This window comes from Parus major, chromosome 12 (genome assembly GCF_001522545.3).
Source record: "Parus major isolate Abel chromosome 12, Parus_major1.1, whole genome shotgun sequence".
In the NCBI taxonomy this organism is placed as follows: domain Eukaryota; kingdom Metazoa; phylum Chordata; class Aves; order Passeriformes; family Paridae; genus Parus; species Parus major.
Window position 1 is genome coordinate 1,065,274 of NC_031781.1, and position 21,020 is coordinate 1,086,293.

The 21,020-nt window shown below is 42.8% G+C and overlaps 2 protein-coding genes across 9 annotated transcripts in view; both read left to right on the forward strand.

Moving 5' to 3' along the window:
• Positions 1-16,309, forward strand: part of FGD3 (FYVE, RhoGEF and PH domain containing 3) — a 95,918-nt gene extending 79,609 nt beyond the window's left edge. For 3 of the 6 annotated variants that reach the window (XM_015640819.3, XM_015640825.3, XM_015640824.3), the window contains exons 16-19: positions 4,091-4,213; positions 6,489-6,641; positions 8,205-8,345; positions 14,880-16,309. In XM_015640819.3, the coding sequence (XP_015496305.1) occupies positions 4,091-4,213; positions 6,489-6,641; positions 8,205-8,345; positions 14,880-15,104 (642 nt within the window). In that variant the 3' untranslated portion in view covers positions 15,105-16,309. Of the gene's footprint in view, positions 1-4,090; positions 4,214-6,488; positions 6,642-8,204; positions 8,346-10,369; positions 11,905-13,048; positions 13,142-14,879 lie in introns of those variants that run through there. The other 3 variants (XR_001523893.3, XM_015640820.3, XM_015640822.3) reach the window with 3 other exon arrangements.
• A 4,157-nt stretch (positions 16,310-20,466) lies between these two features.
• CARD19 (caspase recruitment domain family member 19) overlaps positions 20,467-21,020 on the forward strand; it is a 47,157-nt gene continuing 46,603 nt past the window's right edge. The window contains exon 1 of one of the 3 annotated variants that reach the window (XM_033517324.1): positions 20,467-20,643. In XM_033517324.1, coding sequence (XP_033373215.1) covers positions 20,559-20,643 — 85 coding nt within the window. In that variant the 5' untranslated portion in view covers positions 20,467-20,558. The remainder of the gene's footprint in view (positions 20,644-21,020) is intronic. The other 2 variants (XM_015641279.3, XM_019008099.2) reach the window with 2 other exon arrangements.

Genomic DNA, 21,020 nt, shown 5'->3' on the forward strand with positions numbered 1-21,020 from the left:
TAGGATTTCAGGTGTTGGGTTTCATGCTGTGCTGGGCCCCTCCTTCGCCATTTGCAGCATAAGGGAATTTGAATCCTGCTCAGATGTGTCACAAAAAACAGCAAATAACCTCTCCAACCAATTTGCTGGGTTAGAAAGCTGACTTTATTAACAGTGCTGGATGCGTGGATTCTTCTCAAATCATGCAGAAACTTCTTAAAGTAACATAGCTCAGGTAGCAGATACATGCTGCATCAGAATTGATTCCTTCAGTTTGTAGCACTGGGTTTGGAGGGGAGGAAGGTTTGTGTGGGCTTTGTTTGTTTGTTTGTTCTTCATGGGGATTTTTTTGTGGTTTTGTTGGTTGGTTGGTTGGTTTTGTCTGCATGTGTTTAAACTGTGATAGGGAGTTACACTGATTATTTGAAGGAAGAAAGGAAAAAAGATACCAGGAAACCTATGTGTTTAATGCTGTTGCATTGTATAACTCAGAATTTCACCTCCAGAATCAAATTTTGAGTATCACTGCCTCCACACTATGCTTTCCATGTTTTTGCTAGTGCAGAGGAAGAGATGATAGTATTTTTGTATGTCTCTGGCCTATAAGACATTGGCTGCCAGAAAAGCAAAATAGTCTTTCAAAGGTATTATTCATTTTGCTCAGTAAAACAGCTATGACTGCTGCTGAGCCAAACCCAAGGGTTACACCTTAATAAGGTCTATTTTTTATCATTCTTATCTCTCTCTTCTAGATTAAAAGACTTTCAGGAAATGCCTAGGGTCAGTTGAATCTACTGAAAATTAGCCTCAACAGGAACAACCACCAAAAATACCCTTACCTGTAGAGACATGCTAGAGGATGATATGTATTAGCATGGCTATTTTAGTAACAAAGGGGCCATTTAGCAGCTCCAGCAGACCTCTGGCCAAGCTTGGAACCTTCTGGTAGAATGCACAGTGTCAATGCAAAGCCATTAGACAAGCCAGAAACCTGACCTATACAAAAAGCAAGTTGTGTTTGTGATTAGTGTGCTTCTTGCTGGTTATTTTTTTTGTTACTTCATATTTTCACTAAACAATCTTTTCCTTATTTGTAGTCAGTTTTGTGATTAGTGTTTTGTGCCTTGAGTTATAGATGCTGTATTTAGTGGGCTACTTAAAAAAAAAAAAACAGATGTTTTGTAGTATTAAAATAACCTAAACCCACATAAAAATTTTGGTTGGTCTTAAGTATGTTCAGGAAATGTAAATTTTATTTGTAATTGAATTAACAAATTGTATCTTTTTAGTTGATTATAAATAGTTCTGTCAGTGATTTGAATAGCATATCTTGGTATGTTAAGTAATTTTCCTTAAATCATGCATTTAAAGAAAAAATTTAATTTCTGACATAGAAATAAAAATTGAGTTGATCAAAATGATAAAGGTAAAAATACCCAAAATTGTGTAGTATTGATTCTGGGCTCTAATGTTGCTAAAAATGGATAATATCGATGAGAATAATGAAAATGTTAGCTGCAGCTTCAGAAAATATGAATTTTTAGTGCTGCCATCCCTTTAGTAGCAGCTCAGTGAGAGCACAAGCAATGCATGGTGTGCTCAACAGCTTCACGTGCAAACCACTTGGTGGTGGTGGTGGTGGCCAGTGAACTGGGAGTGCCTTCCTGTTCTTCCTCAGCCTGCTTGAGAGCCTTCTGGGATTTTCTTCAGCATTTGCATAAGCAGACAGTGAAATCCTACTGCAGGAAGGATCATCTGCTTGTCCACATCATCATGGTACCCTTTTGCTGGATTGTCTTGCTGCTCTGCACTGCTAGTGAAGGTTATGCTCAGACTTCTGTGTGCAGGAGGAAATATGAGCCTATGGAAATTGTCTTACATGTATTCTTGCATGTATAATGTTGGTGTGTAGAGAAACAAACTAAAAGGTTACAAAGTACAAAATTTGCTATATAATTAAAATTTTTTTTCACTTATAGTAAGCATTTCCAGAAGCACTTGCTGATGTTCTGCACCATTGTGGGTTACTCCAAGTAATTAATTTATAAATGGAAAATACACCTGTAAGAGAATAATAATGAGAAGGAAAATAACTAAAACTGCTTTGTAGCTCATGTGTCTGCTCATGTAAGAGTCTCATCAGACAGTATTTATGAGTACATGAACAACATTGGGGCTGAATTTCTACTTGCTGGGCCAGACAGAATGAAATACCTGAGCACAGAGCAGCTGGGGCTGTCCCTGGATCCCTGGCAGTGCCCAAGGCCAGGCTGGACAGGGCTGGGAGCACCTGGGACAGTGGAAGGTGTCCCTGCCATGGCAGGGTGGGACTGGATGGGCTTAAAGGTCACTTCTACCCCAAACCATTCTGGGACTGTGTGATTCTCCAACGATATAATGAGTAATAAATAATGATAACAGCAGCCCACTGCTTTTCTTGCTGTTCTTACCAGCTTTTTGGTGATTCTTCCCTGCATTTCAGAAGCAAATGGAGGCAGCATAAGTACACTAAGTTCAGATGTCTGCTCACCTAAGAAGGCTAGCCACAGGCTTTCATCTTGCAGTCCTAAGAGTTGTACCTCTTGCTGGGATATATTCCATTTTTCCATCAAAATTTTAATATTGGAGGAAACTGTCATGATTTAGAGAGTTAAATGCAGTAGAGTAAAAGCAAGCAGTCAAAGCAGCTTGGTCTGAAAGAAGTAGATCCTGGCTCTGAACAGATTTTATGTGAGTGTATTATTCAAGCTCATTAGTATCAAGAAGCTGAAGTGAAGGCAGCTCTGTGTTATCACTCCTTTTAAAAGGCATCAGCAGTAAATAAAGTAGCTTGTGTAATAAAGGACACAGTTGCAAAGTGACTTAAATTTATCCACAATGGACAATGTGAGTTACAGTGCACGTCCTTGTTTGTTACAAAAGCCCCTCTGTTCAGATGATGTGTTAAGAGCATGTGGTAAGGTCACCTGAACCATCCCTGGGTGGGATGAGGGCACTTCCAGTGCAGGAAGGTCTCCTCATTTTCACAGGAATGGAAAGAAGTTTTTTTTTAAATTCTTTTTCAGTGTCAGCAGTTAAATAACATATTATTGAAAAAGTCTTTCTTCTAAAATAGCTCACTGGAATTTGCCAAGTAATAAAGACTTTTTCATATTTATTGTCTTTTCTGCAACTACAACAACAATGTTTCAAACTCATGTTCTCACTGTATTCTGACAATATTGTTGAGAAATACTGTGAAATATTGCTGGCATTCATCAAACACTTAAAGACATCTTTATACAGTGCCTTGTGTTTTTGTGATCTGCACATTGTGTTGGCAAGTTAATCACAGAATCATGGAATGGTTTGGGATGAAAGGGACCCTAAAAATCATCTCATTCCAACCCCCACTGTGAGCAGAGACACTTTCCACTGGATGAGGTTGCTCAGAGCTGAATCCAACCTGGCCTTGAACACCTCCAGGCATGGGAAGTCCAGTTTATGCTGGATCCAGTAATGATATTCTGTTTATCAGGAAATGGTCCAGTAGTGTTTGCTGAGTGACTTTAGGTACCAGCTTGGATTTAGAGGCTAACCTTACCTGGCCACCTAAACAGCAGATAGTGCAGATCTTTCTGGTGTGGGTGCCCCTGCCTTCCTGAGGAGTTTTATGCTTCATCTTGGGCTGGGAGGGAGCCTAAGAAAACTCCTAAATTAAGCATTTGAAGTTGGGTGGCACAAAGTCCACTCCCAATACCATTCATTTCTTCAGTCAAGCCATTTTCCCCAAAATCTTCACATCTCCTCCCCACCAAGGGAGGAAAGTTTACAACACACTCACAAAGTCAACATGTACCTTGAAAAAGAAAGAGGTGAGTGCTGGCAGGGAAGCTTTTTCTTGAGGCCATTCCTCCATCTCCTCACTGACAGAGAGGGGGCTGAGATCACATAATGTCCCCCCAAAACCCCTGATGGTTGAGTGAGAACTCCAGCTGAGACAAGCAGCAGAGTCATGCAAATTCTTTCCTAGAATGGTGTGAAGCCCATCTTTGTCAGTGGAACTCCATGAACAATTTTGTCATTTTCTAATTATTATTTTTTAATCACGTACTTGTACTTTTAATTTCAGAGTGATTCCTTTAGGAAATCTTCCAAATCCAAGCGAGACAAAGAGAAACAGTCTTGTAAGAGCTGCAGTGAGAGCTTTAACTCCATCACCAAGAGGCGGCACCACTGTAAGCAGTGTGGGGCAGTAAGTATCCCAGCACACTCAGCTCTTGGGTTTCTTCTGCAGAGACCACTGAAGACAATTTTGTATTTTTCCAGTGCAGAGACTAATAGGCATTCTGGTTCATGGCAAGTCATCAGAGCAGGTTTTTCCACTTGCTTTACTCTCTCAGTATCGAGGGGGGAAAAGAGCAAAACTGGTGCAAGGGTCTTAGTTTGTGTTTATGTTTAAAGGCAAATTCAGTGCCTCAGTGGATAGAAAGAAAGGTGGTGCTTTTCCTGGGGCTGGGTGTGTATCTGGGGTTGTAACTTGTTTGCAGAAGCAGTGACTTTCAGACAGCCTCACTTCACCCAGACAGCAGCTCTTCTAAAATGAACAGCTGAGCATACAATATTAAACATGGTATTAAGCCATTAGAGAGCATCCAAAGGAGGACAATGGAGATGGCAAAGCCAGGTGAGGAGCAGCTGAGGGCACTTCTTCTCTTCAGCCTGGAGGAGAGGAGACTGAAGAGAGACTTGCTGGGGTCAACAATTTCCTCTGTGAGGAAGAGGAGGGGCAGACTCTGATCTCTTTCTGTGAGCTCTTTCTAGGAACTGAGGGAATGGCCTGAAGTTGTTTCAGGGGAGGTTTAGGTTGGATATTAGAAGGAGGTTCTTCCCCCAGCAAGTGGTCAGGCAGTGGAGCAGGCTCCCCAGGGAAGCCCCAAACGTGCCAGAGCACCAGGAGAGTCTGGACAACACTCAGGCACAGGTTGGGACACTTGGGGATGCCCTGTGTGCAGCCAGGAGCTGGACTTGGTGATCCTTGTGGGTCCCTTCCCACTCAGCATACTCTGTGATTCTGCATTTCTTTCCCTAAATAAAGGCTGTGCAAAAGTGGTTTCCTCCTGCTTGAAAAACCAAAGCAAATCTCTTCCAGAGAGGCAGGGCTGAGTTACTGAAGGCCCTCAGCCACCTCCTCTAGAGCCATTTATTGATGGCTGAATTCCCTTTGTGGTTTTTTCCTGTAAATCATAACCATGGCCAAGATGAGATGGATTTCTGCAAGATGACTTGAAACCTCATTCAGTGTTCCTAATGTAACTAAGAAAACTGTTATTTAAATAACAGTAGTAATTCAAAGTAGAGATAAATTTTCAGCTGCAGAGAGATCTAAATGTATAGCTAAGATATTTAAAGAAACCTCAATCTCAGCAATTGAAATTAAATTGCTCTGGAGGAGGCATTTTTACCCTAGAGTTGGGATTTTCAACCTTCTGGGTTCATTTTTATTAATAATTGCTTAAATAATGAAATACATTTCTGGGTGTTTAAAATATCCCCTTGCAAAGACAGTGTTACTAAAGAAATTAAATAATGGCTTTCCCCCAGGAACAGGGAGATAACAAGAATTACATCATTAATAATTTATTGTTAAACCATTGTTTGTTGTGTAATGCCTTGTGGTGTGGCAATAGCATTCAAATTAAAGAAGTTATTTTGTCTCAATGAATGACTATCATGTTGCTAAAAATGCTGTCTTGCTTTTGTTTGGGTAACATTTCCTGAATTAAGGCAGTTCTTTTCATATAGTAATTAAAGTCTTACAGTGAAGCATGTAACAACATATATGTGTTCTGCAGGTTTGTGGTTATTATTGTACAGAAATTCAGAATGGATGTGCAGCAGGCTGACACCCTGGGGACAGTTTCTCTCCCTGGAGCAGGTGTATTAGAGAAGTTTTTAGCATGGAAACAGGATCTGGAGCTGCAGATCCAGCATTGTCTCCAAGCACTGGTTCCTCAGGCCCAATGTGCCACTGCATGCTCTTGGCAGCTGAGGCACACAAACAATTTTAATGGATAATATATTGGACTATGTTCTTAAAATAGTTGGTGCTTTCCAGATTCCTCAGTTCTCCAGGATGTCCTTGATTGATGAGAGATGTCAGCCACGTTCACTCTGAAAGTCAGTCCTTCTTAGACCATTAAAATGCACTAATTGCTTTGTAAACATAAGCTCTTTTTGTCTTATAAGAAAAGACAAGAAAAGCAAACTTGCATGATGTTAGTCATACAGTATTTCCCCAAAGACATTAGTTTTCTTTAATTTGGTATTCTGGTATAAGGCATAGGATCACAAACATGCTAATTATTAATGGAGGTAGATATACTGAATATTATATTGGTCTCTCTATCTTAAGTTTACATTAGCTTTCATAGAATTTTGCTTTACTAACAACCACTCTGCAAGTCAATTTCTGTGATAAAGGGCTGTGTTTTAAACATGGCTAATTAAACACCATCTGTCTGTTACAGGTGATCTGTGCAAAATGCTCTGAGTTTAAGGCACTTGCAGATAACAGCCGCCACAATCGAGTGTGTAAAGAGTGTTTCCTGCAGCTCCCAGCAAGCCCCTGCAGCCCTGGGGTGGAAGCAGTTGGGGAACAGAAGAAAAGATTAGCTGCAGAGGTACAGTCTTTGCCTAAGAAACTTTGTGTGGCTCTCTTTTTTTAGTGTATTTATTAAAAACTAATGAAATTGGTTTTCTTTTCTGCCTCACCATGATATTTAATCCTCTGACCTGTAACTCTCATTGAACACACCTGCAGCCTGGATGCTGATGGTAGATGGTGAGCATTCATCATAGGATGCTGGTCACACAGGGATGCACACAGGTTTGACAGCTAAGCTTCAGCTTGCAAAGTCACAAAAAAGGAAAACCTTCTGACTACTTTCTATTATGGTGTATTTCCAATCTTGAGCTGTGCACAGTAACTGTTCAAAAAACAAGATCTGTTTTTTCACTTTTAGTTCCATGTAGCAGCTCTCTTGCTTGGGGGCTTTGTCAGTTTTGTACCCAAACACATCCAAGATCTCAGCAATAGAGTGGGATAAAGCTGCAGGTCTGCCTTGCTCTGCCCTGAGCTGCCAGGTCTGCAGAGTGCAGAGAAAGTTCTGGAGCTGGAACCTGACCCCATCCTAACCTTCAGCTCTGGTATACATGTGGAATGGTATGGAATATAGCTATTCCCCTCTGTGGCAGGGGGTTGGAATGAGATGGTTTTTACAGTCCCTTCTGAGCCAAGCCATTCTGTGATGTGTGTACTCCAGCTGTGCCTACAGATTATGAGCTCTTCATGGGTGCCAATGCAGTCTGTGGTATCTCATGACAAATTTTGCAGCACTCTTTCCATAGGAAAAGCTTCAGGGGCAAACCTGCACCTACACCAGGAAGAGAGGGCCCTGTTAATCTGAAAAGCTGAGAGGCAAACCAGTGAAATGGGACCCATGGCTTTACTTCAGGAAGCAGATTACAGCAAAAAGCTGTAAAAACTCAAGGAAAAGTGTGTCATTTTCCCATCCTCTACTCAGGCTGCTCAGTTTTTTTTTGTTAAATCTTGAAAGGATGAGATAAAATGCAAGAAAGCCAGTGTATAGAAAGAAAATATCAGAGTCAGGCTTTTTCTTTCCCTTCTATTTACATTAAACTTTCTTAACAAGCTTAGTAGCAGCTGAGGAGACTGCCACTTAAATGTTATTAGCAGCTGCCAGAAATCTTCAGGAGACTTCCGTGCAAATCCTAATGCAAACAGGAATTTTGATTTTCTTTGCTTTCTATCAGTACACAACAATTTCTTCTTTTTTTTATGCTCTGATTTGGCTCCATCCATGCACAAGAGGATCTGTTAATAAACCCTTAGCATTAATTTGAAGTAATCTCCCAGCCTACTTTGCTAAGCAAGAAATAAGCTGCATCATCTTAATTACCATTCTCAATTTACTGGGTGGAAGTTGAATTTAGCTTCATGTCTGCTGGGAATGGAGGTTCAGCCTCTGTCACATGGAATGATGCTATTTCTTAATTGTATGCAATAATTATTAATTTTTATTTAGTTATGGCCTATCCAACATTTGCCCTCAAGAGTTATTTGACTCTGCACCACTTGAGTATTTTATATTTAATTCTAAGTATTTTGCACACTTAAACAGAAATGGAAACAACTCTGTTTTGTTTTTTTCCCCCTCATCCAGAAGCAAAGCATCCTTGCAGCTGAAAACAGCCTCTTCAGCAGCTACCTCCAGTTCCTTGAGAAAGGGAAGACTTGGTACAAAGTGTGGGTGACCATCCCCAGGAATGAGCCTCTTGTTCTGTATCTGCAAGGCAGCAGCCAGGTAAGATGGCATTCATAAGGGTTAACACACAGGAAAATGAAAGCCTAAATTTAAATATGTTGAGCTGAGAAATGGGTCAAAGGATTTGGCTTGGTTTCAACAACAGAACTGAATTTGCTATTCTGGATCTGGCACAAAGCCTCAGAGATTTTAGGTTACCTTGTTACCTGTAAGACTTACTGCTGATACAGCTGTGGACAAATGTTAAAGCTCATTGCTTTTCCATTCAAATATTTAACAAAAAAAAAAAGAGGATAAAACAAGAACAATTAGGTTATGCTTTAGCTTTTTTAAGGTTTCAGACAGGTGTAGTCAAGGGTTTTATTACTCTGTCATTAGGGAAAGCACTTTCCTCTTAAATACATAGAATTCCAAAAGAGGCTGGATATTGCAATTGCTGGTTCAAGCTCTTTTTTTTTGTTGTTTGTTTTTGTTTAAAAAAAACCCAACTAGTTCTGGGTTGATGGGATAGAGGAATTTGTGAAAATGTAGGTGTTCTTCAGCCTGAAAAATTATGAAGCTCATTGTCATAGCATCATAGAGTTTTATCTTTGCTTGAAGTACTTACATTGATAAGAGTTTTTTGTCTCAAAATGTACTGTTGAAATTAGCTAGCATTTGTGTGGGATGAAAGTCAAGGGATAGAAACATCTATATCCAAACTAGAAATATCTTTCATGCTTCCTTAGCATTGAAGAACAACAGTGCTGAAAGGAGATTCCCCATATCCAGTTTTGCATTTGGCATTTGACACATTTATACAGAGCTTTGTTTTATCTCCTGTGTGAAGGAGGAATGGAACTGAATTCAGCCAGCCATTACCCTGCTGTAGTTGTAGTGATAAGAAGGTTTTCTTTTTATTAGCATCTGTTGGTGGCTAGGAACAGTCAAAGAAATCAATTTTCCCTGTGATTTTCTAAAGCATTTCAGAGTAAAGCTCACCCTGTATCTGATCAACAAATACTACACCTTGTTATTAGAGTTGTGTTCATTTTGCAGCCTGTCACCAGAAGCACCTTTGGCTTTAAACAAGTTTGTCTAATGTTTTAAACATAGTGCTCAAAGAGACTGAAAGCTTGGATTTGGAGCTCCAGCCCCCTTGGCTGTCTCTGTTTCCAGCCCCAGACTGGGTAAGGCTCCAGCTCATCCTGCAGGCAGTGAGCTGCCTGCTTTCCCTCCTAGCCAGCAGGACATGAAATTACACATTGGAAAAGCAAACTGCCTCAGACAAGGCACTGAAACAAAGGCAACAAATCCAGTCTTTGGCTCTCTCTGGAGTCAGGGTCTGGGGAAAGTGCTTTGAAAAGCCAAGCAGAGAGAACAGCTTCACCTGCAGAAATTCTCAACTGATGCACAAGCTGTGCCTCAGCCAAGGGCCAGTGCAAGCCCTGCAGCCACACAAACCAAGCCAGATTGTCTCACACTTGGGCAAGGAGAGTGGGAAGAAAGGGAGAGAAGTTTAAATTCTTTGACCTTCTGTTGAAGTCACACACAGAAAATAGGCCTTTATTTGTGGTGCTTGGCTCTGACACCCGGGAGAGCACTGAGCTTAGCCTAAAACTCTAGAGACAGCTTTTAAAATTAAGAAACTAATAATGTGAGTGTGTAAGTTAGAGATCTCTTAAATCACTAGGTAAAAAAGTTAGAGTTTGGAGTTTTAGTTATATTAATAAGTAAATCTAAGATGAAGACTTTTGGGCATTGTCTCTTTCTCCTTCTTGTCCTTCTTCTTTCCTCCTCTTCTTTGGGTTTTTAAGTAATAATAAGTGATTGAATGAAAAAATCTGCAGTGCAGCACACAGGCATCAAGACATTAAGCCACTAAAAAAATAACTTACTTAACATTTGATTATTAGATAAATAGACACATTAATGACCTAAGAGAGATTCTTTGTTCTGCATTTTACACCTTTCTTTCTTAGTGTATGTAGCTCCTTGTACTCTGTATATACATAATATAGATAAAAAACAATTAACAGCTGAGCCCAAACAGAAGAAAACAGCCTCTCTCTTGTCAATCTCAGTCCTAGGGAAAAAGACCCCAACCACCAGTGTCACCACAACCTTCCTCAGAAACAACGTGTGTCATCTAAGAGTTGGCAGGCTGAGAAGCTGAGAGCACCCCTTACACAGTATGATTGAGAATTTCTCCTACTACCCAACTGATTGTTGCAGTACAGCACCAATAATAATCCATGGACATGAATCACCTGTGTTCAGTGCAAACTCAATGATGTTTGATTTTGCAGGCCCCACCTGACAGTCATGCAAAGCCACAGATGGAAGCTGGAGGAGCTCCTCTGCTTCAGTTGCTGTGTACTTTGTCCATGTCCTGCCAAACTGGATCTTGAGCCTCTGGTGATATTATTAGTGAGATCCTATTCTGTTAGGGGAAAAGGCTGCCTTTGGCACTGATAGTCAATTCTGTGACAGTTAAATTTACTGGTTAGTGTCCTCAGCTATTTCAGGGGTGAGATAAATCTCTCAATAAAGTGTCAAAAAGCAAAAGGACAAGGTTATTTATCTTACATTCCAAAACCAGGATTTACTGTCTGGAATGAGACTACAAACAACAACAGTTACTCCTTTTTTCAAGGGCTTGCCATTCTCATTTGTATACTTCAATTTGCATCCAACTTTTTGCAGAACAAAAATTAGGAAAAAAGTCCTAATTAGTATTTCTTAATATTAATCCAACATTCTTGTTAATTCTGGTTTACATAGGATACACTACAATTCTGAAGAAAATCTCTTCCAGAGCTTCATTATTGGTGTCTGAATGTCTGGAATCAGTTGGGAGCCACTCATGTGCTTAAATATTCTTTATTCTTTCCCCAGGCATAGCTCTGTTTTGCACAGCCACCTCTGTAGATGTCACAGACCTCTTTAAACCTGCAAAGGAGCATTGCAGTGCCTGAGATATGTCTTTTGGGAATAATATTGCCAACAACAGTATTAAAGGTCTTGAAACAGAGTAAAGTAGAAGTTTGAAAGTTGGGGGATTATTGTAAAGAGGAACAGAAAGAATTGCTGCCTCTTGTGGGGAAAGAGCAAACCAAGCTGAATCTGGAGCTTTGGATACAGTGAAAGCTTCTTGATCTGCACCCCTGGTCCTCATGCCAGAGAAGGGATGCTACTGCAGGTAGAAACATGACTCACAGACTTAAAATAGCAAGAAATCTGCTCTTCTGCTTTAGAATGAATTAATCCCCTGAGTGTTCACAGTTCAAGTCTTGTATGAGGCTTTACAGATGAGGATTCCCAGCTTGTTTAGGTTTGGGAATCATACCAGTCTGATTTGTCCTCAAATGGAGTCACAATTTGTACAGCTGTTTTCATGTTTATCTCAGTGAAATTGAAGGAGTTTACTTAGAAAGCAAAGACCACTTCAAGTGTAAGGAGCAGCAGCTTTAAGATAAATTAGTTTTTTCCAGGGCTCCACCTGGACCTTCTGCCCTTGTTGGCCTTGTAAAATGCATAGCTACTTGCAAAGCTCTGACATGAACTTACCTGAGATGTGCAAAGTTAAGGCTTCCAAGCTAGCTGGAAAAGTAATGGATTTTGGAGGAATACAAAGGGTAAAACTAGTATAGCTAGAGCTAGTATATTTACATATATATAATCAGATCAAGCCTGGTCCAAGAGAAAATTTTGATTTATAAAGAAGAAAAATCTTCCATTCATCATGTAAATGTGATTTACTTTTAGTAAATAAGGGAGTAGCTGAGTTTGAAATTGAGCTCAGTGGTTTTGAGAAGTTTTTTTGGGTTTTTTTTGCTTGCCTGTTGATCCTGCAGCCCGGCACAAAACTCTGCCTGCCCTTTTTTGGTCCTGAAGATCTTTGCCCCACAGGAGTTTCTCAATGACTTGTGGAAGGTTGGGGTTATATCATGAGTGGATAAAGAGTGGAGTTTGGGTAGAAAAAAGCATGGATTTTCTAAGCCCACTCAGAATTAGGAGGGGGAAATGCCATTGATGGGTCACTGTTGTCTGAGAGAGTTTATACACTGCAAAGAGCTGTAGTGCAAGAGGGATGTCTGTATGCAGGGGTGCCTGAAGCAGAACTGCCTGGGTGGTGGAACTGAGTTGTCTGCTCCCAAATCTTAAAGCCAGGCTGTTGCAGTGGCTATAATAGATCAATAAATACATGCTGCTGTAATAACCCAGATAAATAACTCATTTCTCTTGTGCTGCTGAGAGTCAGGATGAGTGCACAGTGCTTGTGATTGCTGACAGTATTACACATCCACTGGATTCTTATCTCTCACTCACTATCTGAGGAGAATTACTGTAATCAGCCCTGACGTGAAGTTCTTTCAGCACAGGGTATTTTGGTTTGATGAGATACCAGTATCATGCAGTTATACTACGTTACATGCAGAATTATTTTAAAAATACAGTCCAACCAGCCAAATCCAGTAGGCTCTTAAAACTAAAACATGAATTTCATCTCTCTTGTAAAGGCCTGTAAATCCTACTTACATGCTTAGTATAGGGCTGGAATCCCTCATGGGTGCACCTGGATTTGCTGCGCTTCAGGTAGGAGGGAAGGGCTCAGGGGCAAAGGACATTCACAGATGCTACAGCTCCCAAAGAAAAGTCTGGATTGGGGGTGGGGTATTCCTCAAGGCCAAGTGTTTCACCTTTACCTGTCAGTAGTACAGCTTTTCAGAGATAATGTAAATCCCTTCCTTTTGGATCAGGCAGGTACAGACAAAGTACCAAAGGCAGCATATTAAGGGAGGATGCAAGACCAAAGGCAGACTGCTTAATTTGCCTGTGTCTGCACATTTTGGGTAGGTGCAACACATACAACTCAAACATCAATTTGCTCTTACAATGCACTTCGTGGCTACAAACAGCATCATTTGTCATTGTCATGGCAACCTACAATTTTCCATTTGACAAGTCTAAATGTCTGCTCTTCCAAACCAAGACCAGTGAAGCAGGCATGGTTGAGCTTGCATGTGCTCTTGTACATTTGTGTTCATCAGTCCCACCTTTGCTTGCTTGAGCAGTGCCATGTGTGCAGGAGCTGCTCTGTACATGCCACTTCTTCTGCATGGGCAAGACCTTCCTGTTTATAGGGATGTGGCTGTGGTGTCAGGGAATAGAAACTGTGCTGCATTTAGAACAGCTAGTTACACTCAAGTGGGAACTGAGTGTAACTTTAGGGTTTGGCCTAAAGGTGCCTTAAATGTCACTGAATAGTGCTTGGTCTTCAAGCAATTGGACTCTGGCATTTTTGCAGGACAATAACTTGCAATAGATGAATAAATCAAGAAGGCTGTATTGATTTAATAAACTGTGATACATTTTGGACTGTATTTCTTGCCCATATAGTTAATGTATGTGTTTGAATTGATGTATTTTTGATACTTGAATTACTTTAGACAAAGTGTTGGAAAAGGAGGCACGTTTTTTGGCCATTGTTCTCAGAGTTTTGGTCCTCTTTCAGATTTACCAAGTCATCTGCATTTGGTGTGGGGGCTCAAAAAAGAATGACTTTGCCACTTCTCTGTGGGATGATTTGTTAGCTTTGGTATGGGGCTGCAACACAAGCAGCTGCTACAGAAGGTGACAGCTTTGTACAGATGCTTGGTGCCTGTGTGATTCAGACTTCAGTTTGGGGATTCATCTTTAGAAACAGTTTGCTGGGAACAGGTAAAGAGGTTGCTTGGCCATGGCACACCCTGCCTTGCTGAAATATGTCTTTCTTGAGAGCTTAGGAGAGGAGCTGGTTGATGCTCAAGATGTGGCTGTTAGAGAGCTGTATATTGCTCCTTAGATCTGTGAGTCAAGCTGGCTTTTAAAGGATGGTCAAGAATTTAAGCACTAGTTTCCTTGACAACTCTCAAAGGCATCATAAATGACTGAAAATCAAAAACTGTCTTTTCTTTCGAAGACTTTTCCCTTGCACTTTAGTTGCCTTGGTGTCTCTCAGGGTCCAGCTTTGCTTATTTGCTTCCTTTTAACCAATCCTACAAAATACCCAGCAATGTTCAAAAGGGACAACACCAAACTCTTCTCTGCTGGATCTCATTGCCTGTACTTAATGCAGAGGAAATTTTCTAAAAGACACTTGCATAAGTTACATGAAATGTAACTGGCCATGTTTACTGTGAAAGGAAACCAGTGAAGTAAGAATAAAGCACAAGATTAAAGTCATTGCTTTTTGCTGGTTGAAGCTGAGCAGTCGGTCCTGCCCCGTCCCCGCTGAGCAGGGAGTGTGTGTGCTTCCCGCAGTGTGTGCCTGCTGGCCCCATGCTCTGTGCCCACCCCTCCTGCCCCAAACTGCACCTCAGAGCTCTCCCATGCTCTGTGCCCACCCCTCCTGCCCCAAACTGAACCTCAGAGCTCTCCCATCCTCTGTACCCACCCCTTCTGCCCCAAACTGAACCTCAGAGCTCTCCCATGCTCTGTACCCACCCCTCCTGCCCCAAACTGAACCTCAGAGCTCTCCCATCCTCTGTACCCACCCCTTCTGCCCCAAACTGCACCTCAGAGCTCTCACATCTCTTCTCTCTCCTTTAGGATGGACGGAGCCCACGGCCCATCCCTCTGCCTGGCTATGAAGTCAGTTTACCAGGTTCCAGTGAGAAGTTTGAAGTGAAGCACGTTTTTAAGCTTTGCCAGTCCCATCAAATTCTCTATTTCAGTGCAGAAGATGAAGAACTGCAGATGAAATGGATGGAAATTCTCACCAAAGCTGCCAAAGGGGAGACTGAGGATACAGCTGAAGGGCTCAGCAACCCTTAGAGCAAATTTCATTTAGTTTCTTTCATACGTGCTATAAACCATCACTTGAATTTGGCATTCATGGCACTTTGGAATCTGTATGGCTTTATATTTTCATGTGTCTGCATAGGAAATTCAGTGGTTTCTCACCTTTTATTGTACATTTTTCACGTACAGTAGTTACCTGCCATATATTATGTTAAAGGAAAAAGTAGTTATAGTTGGTGGTGGTGGTGTCAATGCTGGTTTTAAAACAAAAGACAAGGAGCAAAGCATTCATTTTAACAAAGGTAATGGAAAACCATCAGTCTTTTGTTTTCCTAAATGTATATTTTCCAGTCCTTTTGATTGCTGTTGAGTGCAGGATGTGTATAGTCTGTGATTAGTTCTATAAATGCTGCCTCTTAAGTTAAATGTTGTAAAGGCTTGTGCTGGCCACTGACATTCCATTTTCTGCCTCACCCTCCTGATAAGGTCTTTGTGATGTGTGAGCAATGTACTGAGTATTTTCTGGTTGCTAAAACCATGTCTCTGCTATTTTGAGATGACCTGTTCAAATGACAAATACTGTAGAACGGACTTCTAAAACTGACTGCAAATGGTGCAGAACAGAACATTAAGAAGCCTCATTGATTTTAAGCATTTATTATATTGATTGCTTTCTTCTGGAACCAATACCTTCCTTCCTTCTATTGGAACCCATTTTGATGTAAGTGAACAAACATTTTATACTGCAAACTGGGTTATGATCAATAAACAAGAACATTTTTAGTACACACCATACAAAAAGGTGACTTTTTTTGTTGTATTGGTTAATTTAAGTGGCCTAGATTTTGTTTATATAATTTGTAAATAATGTTTCATAAGTATTTTAAGAATTTTTAAAAGACCTCAGCTAATTAACAGGATTTAGTGCATAGTGTAAGAGATATTTGTATGAACTGAATTTGTAATTTAATTTTTCTGTTCACCTGTTTTTGTCTTATTTTCAAACATAAATGCTTATCTATTTAAATAAAAATTCCTGCAGTTAACTCCTGAGCCAGATTTCCAAGGCACAGCGAAGTTTAGGTCAACATTTAATATAGATTAAAAAAAAATATATAAAATCCAAAACAAACCAAAAAAAAAAAAAAAAAAAAAAAGGCATGGCTGTTCCTAGTGGTAGTAAGCATGTAGTATCACTCAAAATGAAATAAAATCTGTCACAGTACTGTATTTTTAAATGGTTTGGTTTAACTTTCATTTCCTCTTCAGCCTTCCACATTTTCTGATATTGATAAAGAGGAAGAAATGCTCCATACAGAGAGTTTTTTAGGCTTGTTGAAAATTAGTGATCTGCATCAGTGAGTATTTTCTGAACCTACAGAAAATTACTTATCCTTGTTTGGGGTTTGGTTTATTTTTTACATTGGTGAATAAATCATATATCTGAAGTCCATGATGATAAAAAATTAGAGGTCATGTATTTGATTATCTACTGGAAAATTTTCTTGAGACTTGAATCTTTCCTCCCTACCCACCCCCTCCCAAGAGTCTACACCAAAAAAATTTCTTGAAGAGCAGCTTTTACCATGAAAAGGAATTCTTTCCAGCATATGTTATTTCTTCTCCCAAGCTTCCTTGAAAATATAATGATGTAGAGTGCTTGCCTTGAAAATTTCCTCATTTAGTAACATTTCTGGTTTGGAGGTGGGAGTTTTTATTTGGTTGGTTTTTTGTGTCTCATTCTGAGTGTAAGCAAATCAAGGGAAATGTGCTTAGTGAAGACTTTAACAAGCCAACATGCAATAATGCAAGAGCAAAGCTCTCTCCCAGAGCAGCCCCAGGCTGCAGGATGCTGTTCTAGAAGAGTCTGTCTTGGGCTGCATTGATTGACCAGCACAAGGTCCCAGAATACAGTGCTGTGAAATCACAATCAAATCCTCTGAGAAATCACTAGATGTCTCTGAAGGCTTGTCCTAAATTTACAGCAGGATCTAATCTTGTCCAGATCAAAGGCTGCAGGGACAGGACTTTTGTTTCATTCTCCTTCCTCATTTTCTCTCCTTTGGAAGGAAGTGGGAACTCCCAAAGCTGAAGAAATAGGTGTTGCTGACACTATTTGTCATGAAAGCTGTAAGCTTTAGACTTTCCTTTGTCATAAAAGCTGTTCTTCTGAGCTCAGCCTGCTTCTGTGCAGAGGGTTAGCACAGGGATTAAGCATCCCATAAATCCTACTTATGCCTTCGTATTAGTGCATAAATAAGATTTAAGCCACCAATAGCCCCTTTCTAGCTCTGTATAGAGCTGAATTATATATCTGCTGGCCATGATAAGACCAGAGGAAAAAATTCAGATGGGGCAGCAGCAGTTGAGTTTAACCAGGGGACTGAATTTTGATGAAGTGGGGATTAAAAGTACAATACCCATGGCTTCGGTGTCATGACATCAGCACATCTCAGAAAAGACGCCAAAATCTCACAATAAGCCAAGAACCTTTTCTGTTCATGAGGGATGTGGCCTGTGGAGCTGCACCAAGTCCTCTTCACTTGGCTGCTTACAGCTATGAAAACACACCAGGTGTTTGTGACTGTGCCTGTCAGGTCAAGGCACCAGACCCTGCCTGCCTCACAGCCACGACATTCCTGCTCTGAGCATCCTGCTGGGGCAGAATTAAACCAAGCTGTGGTGCTCTGGGCTCTCAGACACTGCAGGATCCCAAAATTCTGCTGTGTTTGGGAGCTAAATCTCAAAAATCTGTGAGAGCTTGCTTGGTCCTTCCTGTCAACAGCTGGATAAACCTTTCCTTTGCTCCTCCAGGAGCTGCTGTCTCTCTCCAAGGTGCCCATCATCTCTTGCCTGAATTATACTGATGTCTGTCATTTTTTTCTTTATTTTTTTCTGTAAATTGACAATCACAGATTAAGGAGTTTGAACAACCCTGGATTTGTTTTGGGAAGATTTCATTAACAAATCAATTATCTGTATTTAGTCTCATTCCCACACATTTTTCATTCTGAGTACTTATTTATTAATTCTCTTATTCTGTTAAAATGTGGTGTTATACCCTCAGAAGGAAGAGCTGGCAAAGGCAAAAATACAAAGAACTGGCAAGGGCAAGGGAAGAAGGCAGTGGCAGAGCAGACAGGGACAGCCTCCAATTATTTATTTCCTTCCTAGGGTTGGGATGCACATTGGTGGGTGCTCATTTTTGCAGGTGGTGAGCAAGTGTGGTGGTCAGGATGAGGAACACACATAATTACAGCTTGGAGAGACACAGCATTCCAGAAATTACCTGGATCCAGTTGATCCACCTGCATCTTCTCCACCTACATTTGGCCCTTTGGTACTGTACAAGAGTCACTGCTTGGGGCTGAGGCTCAGCTGGGGCAGCCTCATCTCCTGAGGCTCAGGGAAAGAGGGGTGGGAGCAGGGCCAGCCAGGGGAGGAGAAAGGAGATGAGCTTGCTGCTGCTGGATGGCTGGAAAGCTGCCATTGCCAGGCTGGGGTTTGGGAGTGTCCCTGCCTGTGGGACACGCTGCAAGCCCTGCAGCTGCCCAGGCAGCTTTGCTGGGGACTGTCACTTCAGCTGTCTTGTGCCCTTGGCATGCCTGGAGCCAGCTCTAATAACTAGGATTTAAAGAATGGCAATGCCTTAGGGCAGCTTAGTGAAATCCAAACAATCCCTAAGCAAGAGCAGCAAGTGGCTGGGGCTGCAAGGCTTCCCCTGATGCTGGAGGTGAAACCAGAGGCCTTGGAATTACGAAAGCACTCACCTGCAGCCAGGGAGGTGAGTGACATTCTGTGGGGTCACAGTGCCTGTGCTGTTCCCAGACACGTGGAGCAAAACAAAACCTTACAAAAAAGCAAAACCTTACAAAGCAAATCTGAATGCTGCCATGAGGTGAGTAGAATTCAGGTGCTGCTGCTTAATTTGCTTCTGTGAGTGCCTGTAAGGGAGGATTTGACTTGCAACACACTTGTGTTCAACTTGAATTGTGTAACACCAGCTGCAGGGGTAGTGACTTACAGAAAAAACTACTTCTCTGTCTTTGGTATTCTTCTAGTTTCACTAGATTGACTGGAGGAGCTGTAGTTCCTTGTTGTCTTTAATTAGATTGATTCGTATTTGGCATTACTGGAAATACAAACCTAATTGATAATCTGCAGCATTTTCAGAAATTCTGGGGTTTTGCTATAATATGACCAAGCATGGCTTTTTAAATGTGGTTTAGTTGCAGAGATGGAAATAGCAGTCCCTTTTATCTGCAGTACTCCCTGCTAGATAAGCTCACAGGAAAGAGTGCTCCAGCCAGCAGCACACTGGGCTATGTCACCTTACATCTGGGCATGATCTTGCTCCATTTGGTGTTCCCAGAAGAGCCCTAAGAGGTATTTCAGTCTGTTTGGGTTTGGCACACCTTGGAATTTCATCTCTCTAATCTGTTCCTTCTAATTCCAGGTGAAAAAAAGAATGGGAGGGTATAATAGTCCTAATAGCTCCAGTGCTTGGTGTGTGCCCCAGACTGTAGGCTCAACACCAACACACAGAGCTGCTCCAGCAGAGCCTGGTCCCTCCTCTTGTTTTCTGTGGACACAGAAACGGTGCAGACCATTAAAGGCCTTTTTTGGACCCACTGCCAGTGTCAGCAAATTGAGGATCTCAGCAAACACTGATGGGATCCAGACTCAGTGTGGTGATGCTGCCAGGGCAGTACGTGGCAGGGGGTGACACGGCCAGGATGTGACAAGCACAAAATGACACACAGCACGTGTATTTGGATTTCACCAGGTACCCTGTGCAGGTTGCTGAGTGCCACCCAGCTTCAGAGGGGATGATGGATCTGGGAACAATCCAGCGGGCTTAGCTGCAGATCCCAGTGGAAACAAACACAACTTTGTAGACCATAAACTGGATGTATGCAAGAGATTCCGCTCCTGGAATATAACCACATGAAGAGCAGTAGACTGCAAGACCAGACCATGAGAACGGGACTGGGGTGCCCACGAGCACCAGCCTGGCTTCCTCGGGGAGTGACAGCAGGCAAGAGAGGACAGGCAGCGGGCAGGGCTGGCAGGGCTGGCAGAGGGGACCGGGCAGTGGGCAGGGCTGGCAGGGCTGGCAGAGGGGACGGGATCTAGAGAGGGGACCGGGCAGTGGGCAGGGCTGGCAGGGCTGGCAGAGGGGACAGGCAGTGGGCAGGACAAGCAGGGCTGGCAGAGGGGACAGGCAGTGGGCAGGACAAGCAGGGCTGGCAGAGGGGACAGGCAGTGGGCAGGACAAGCAGGGCTGGCAGAGGGGACAGGCAGTGGGCAGGACAAGCAGGGCTGACAGGCAGTGCTGTGCTGTGCCGTGCTGTGCCGTGCCGTGCTGTGCCGTGGTGTGCTCTGCCGTGGTGTGCTGTGCTGTGCTGTGCTGTGCTCTGCCGTGCTGTGCTTTGCTGTGCTTTGCCGTGCACCTGCCCGGGGCTCGGAGCGGGGCTGGGCAGGGCCATGCCGGCAGCCACCGCGCCCGGGCTGGACGCGCCGCGCTCCCCCTCGCTGGGGCAGGACAGCGGGCACCCCCGCGGATACCCAGGTACGAGCTGGCCCCGCATCGTTCCTCGCACGAGTTCCGTCCCGCGTGGCTCCGGAGGGGAAGGAGGGAGGGACGGAGGAAGGGAGGATGGCAGCGGGGGTAGCGCCAGAGCCCGCTCAGGGTGCCGGATCTCTCCCGCGTAGGGATGCGGGGTGACGGGCGCAGGACGCGGTAGCTCCGGCCGGGGCTGTTCTGTTCGGGACACCCGGCCGAGGCTGCGTTACCTCCCCGCTCCTCCCGGGCCCCTCCCGGGACGCGCTGGGGACAAAGCTCCGCAGCCCGAAGTTCTCGGGACTCCGGGTGTCCCGGAGCCGGCCCGGAGCCGGCCCGAGCACGGCGGGTCCCGGCGCTCCCGGAGACCCTGAGCCAGCTCTGCC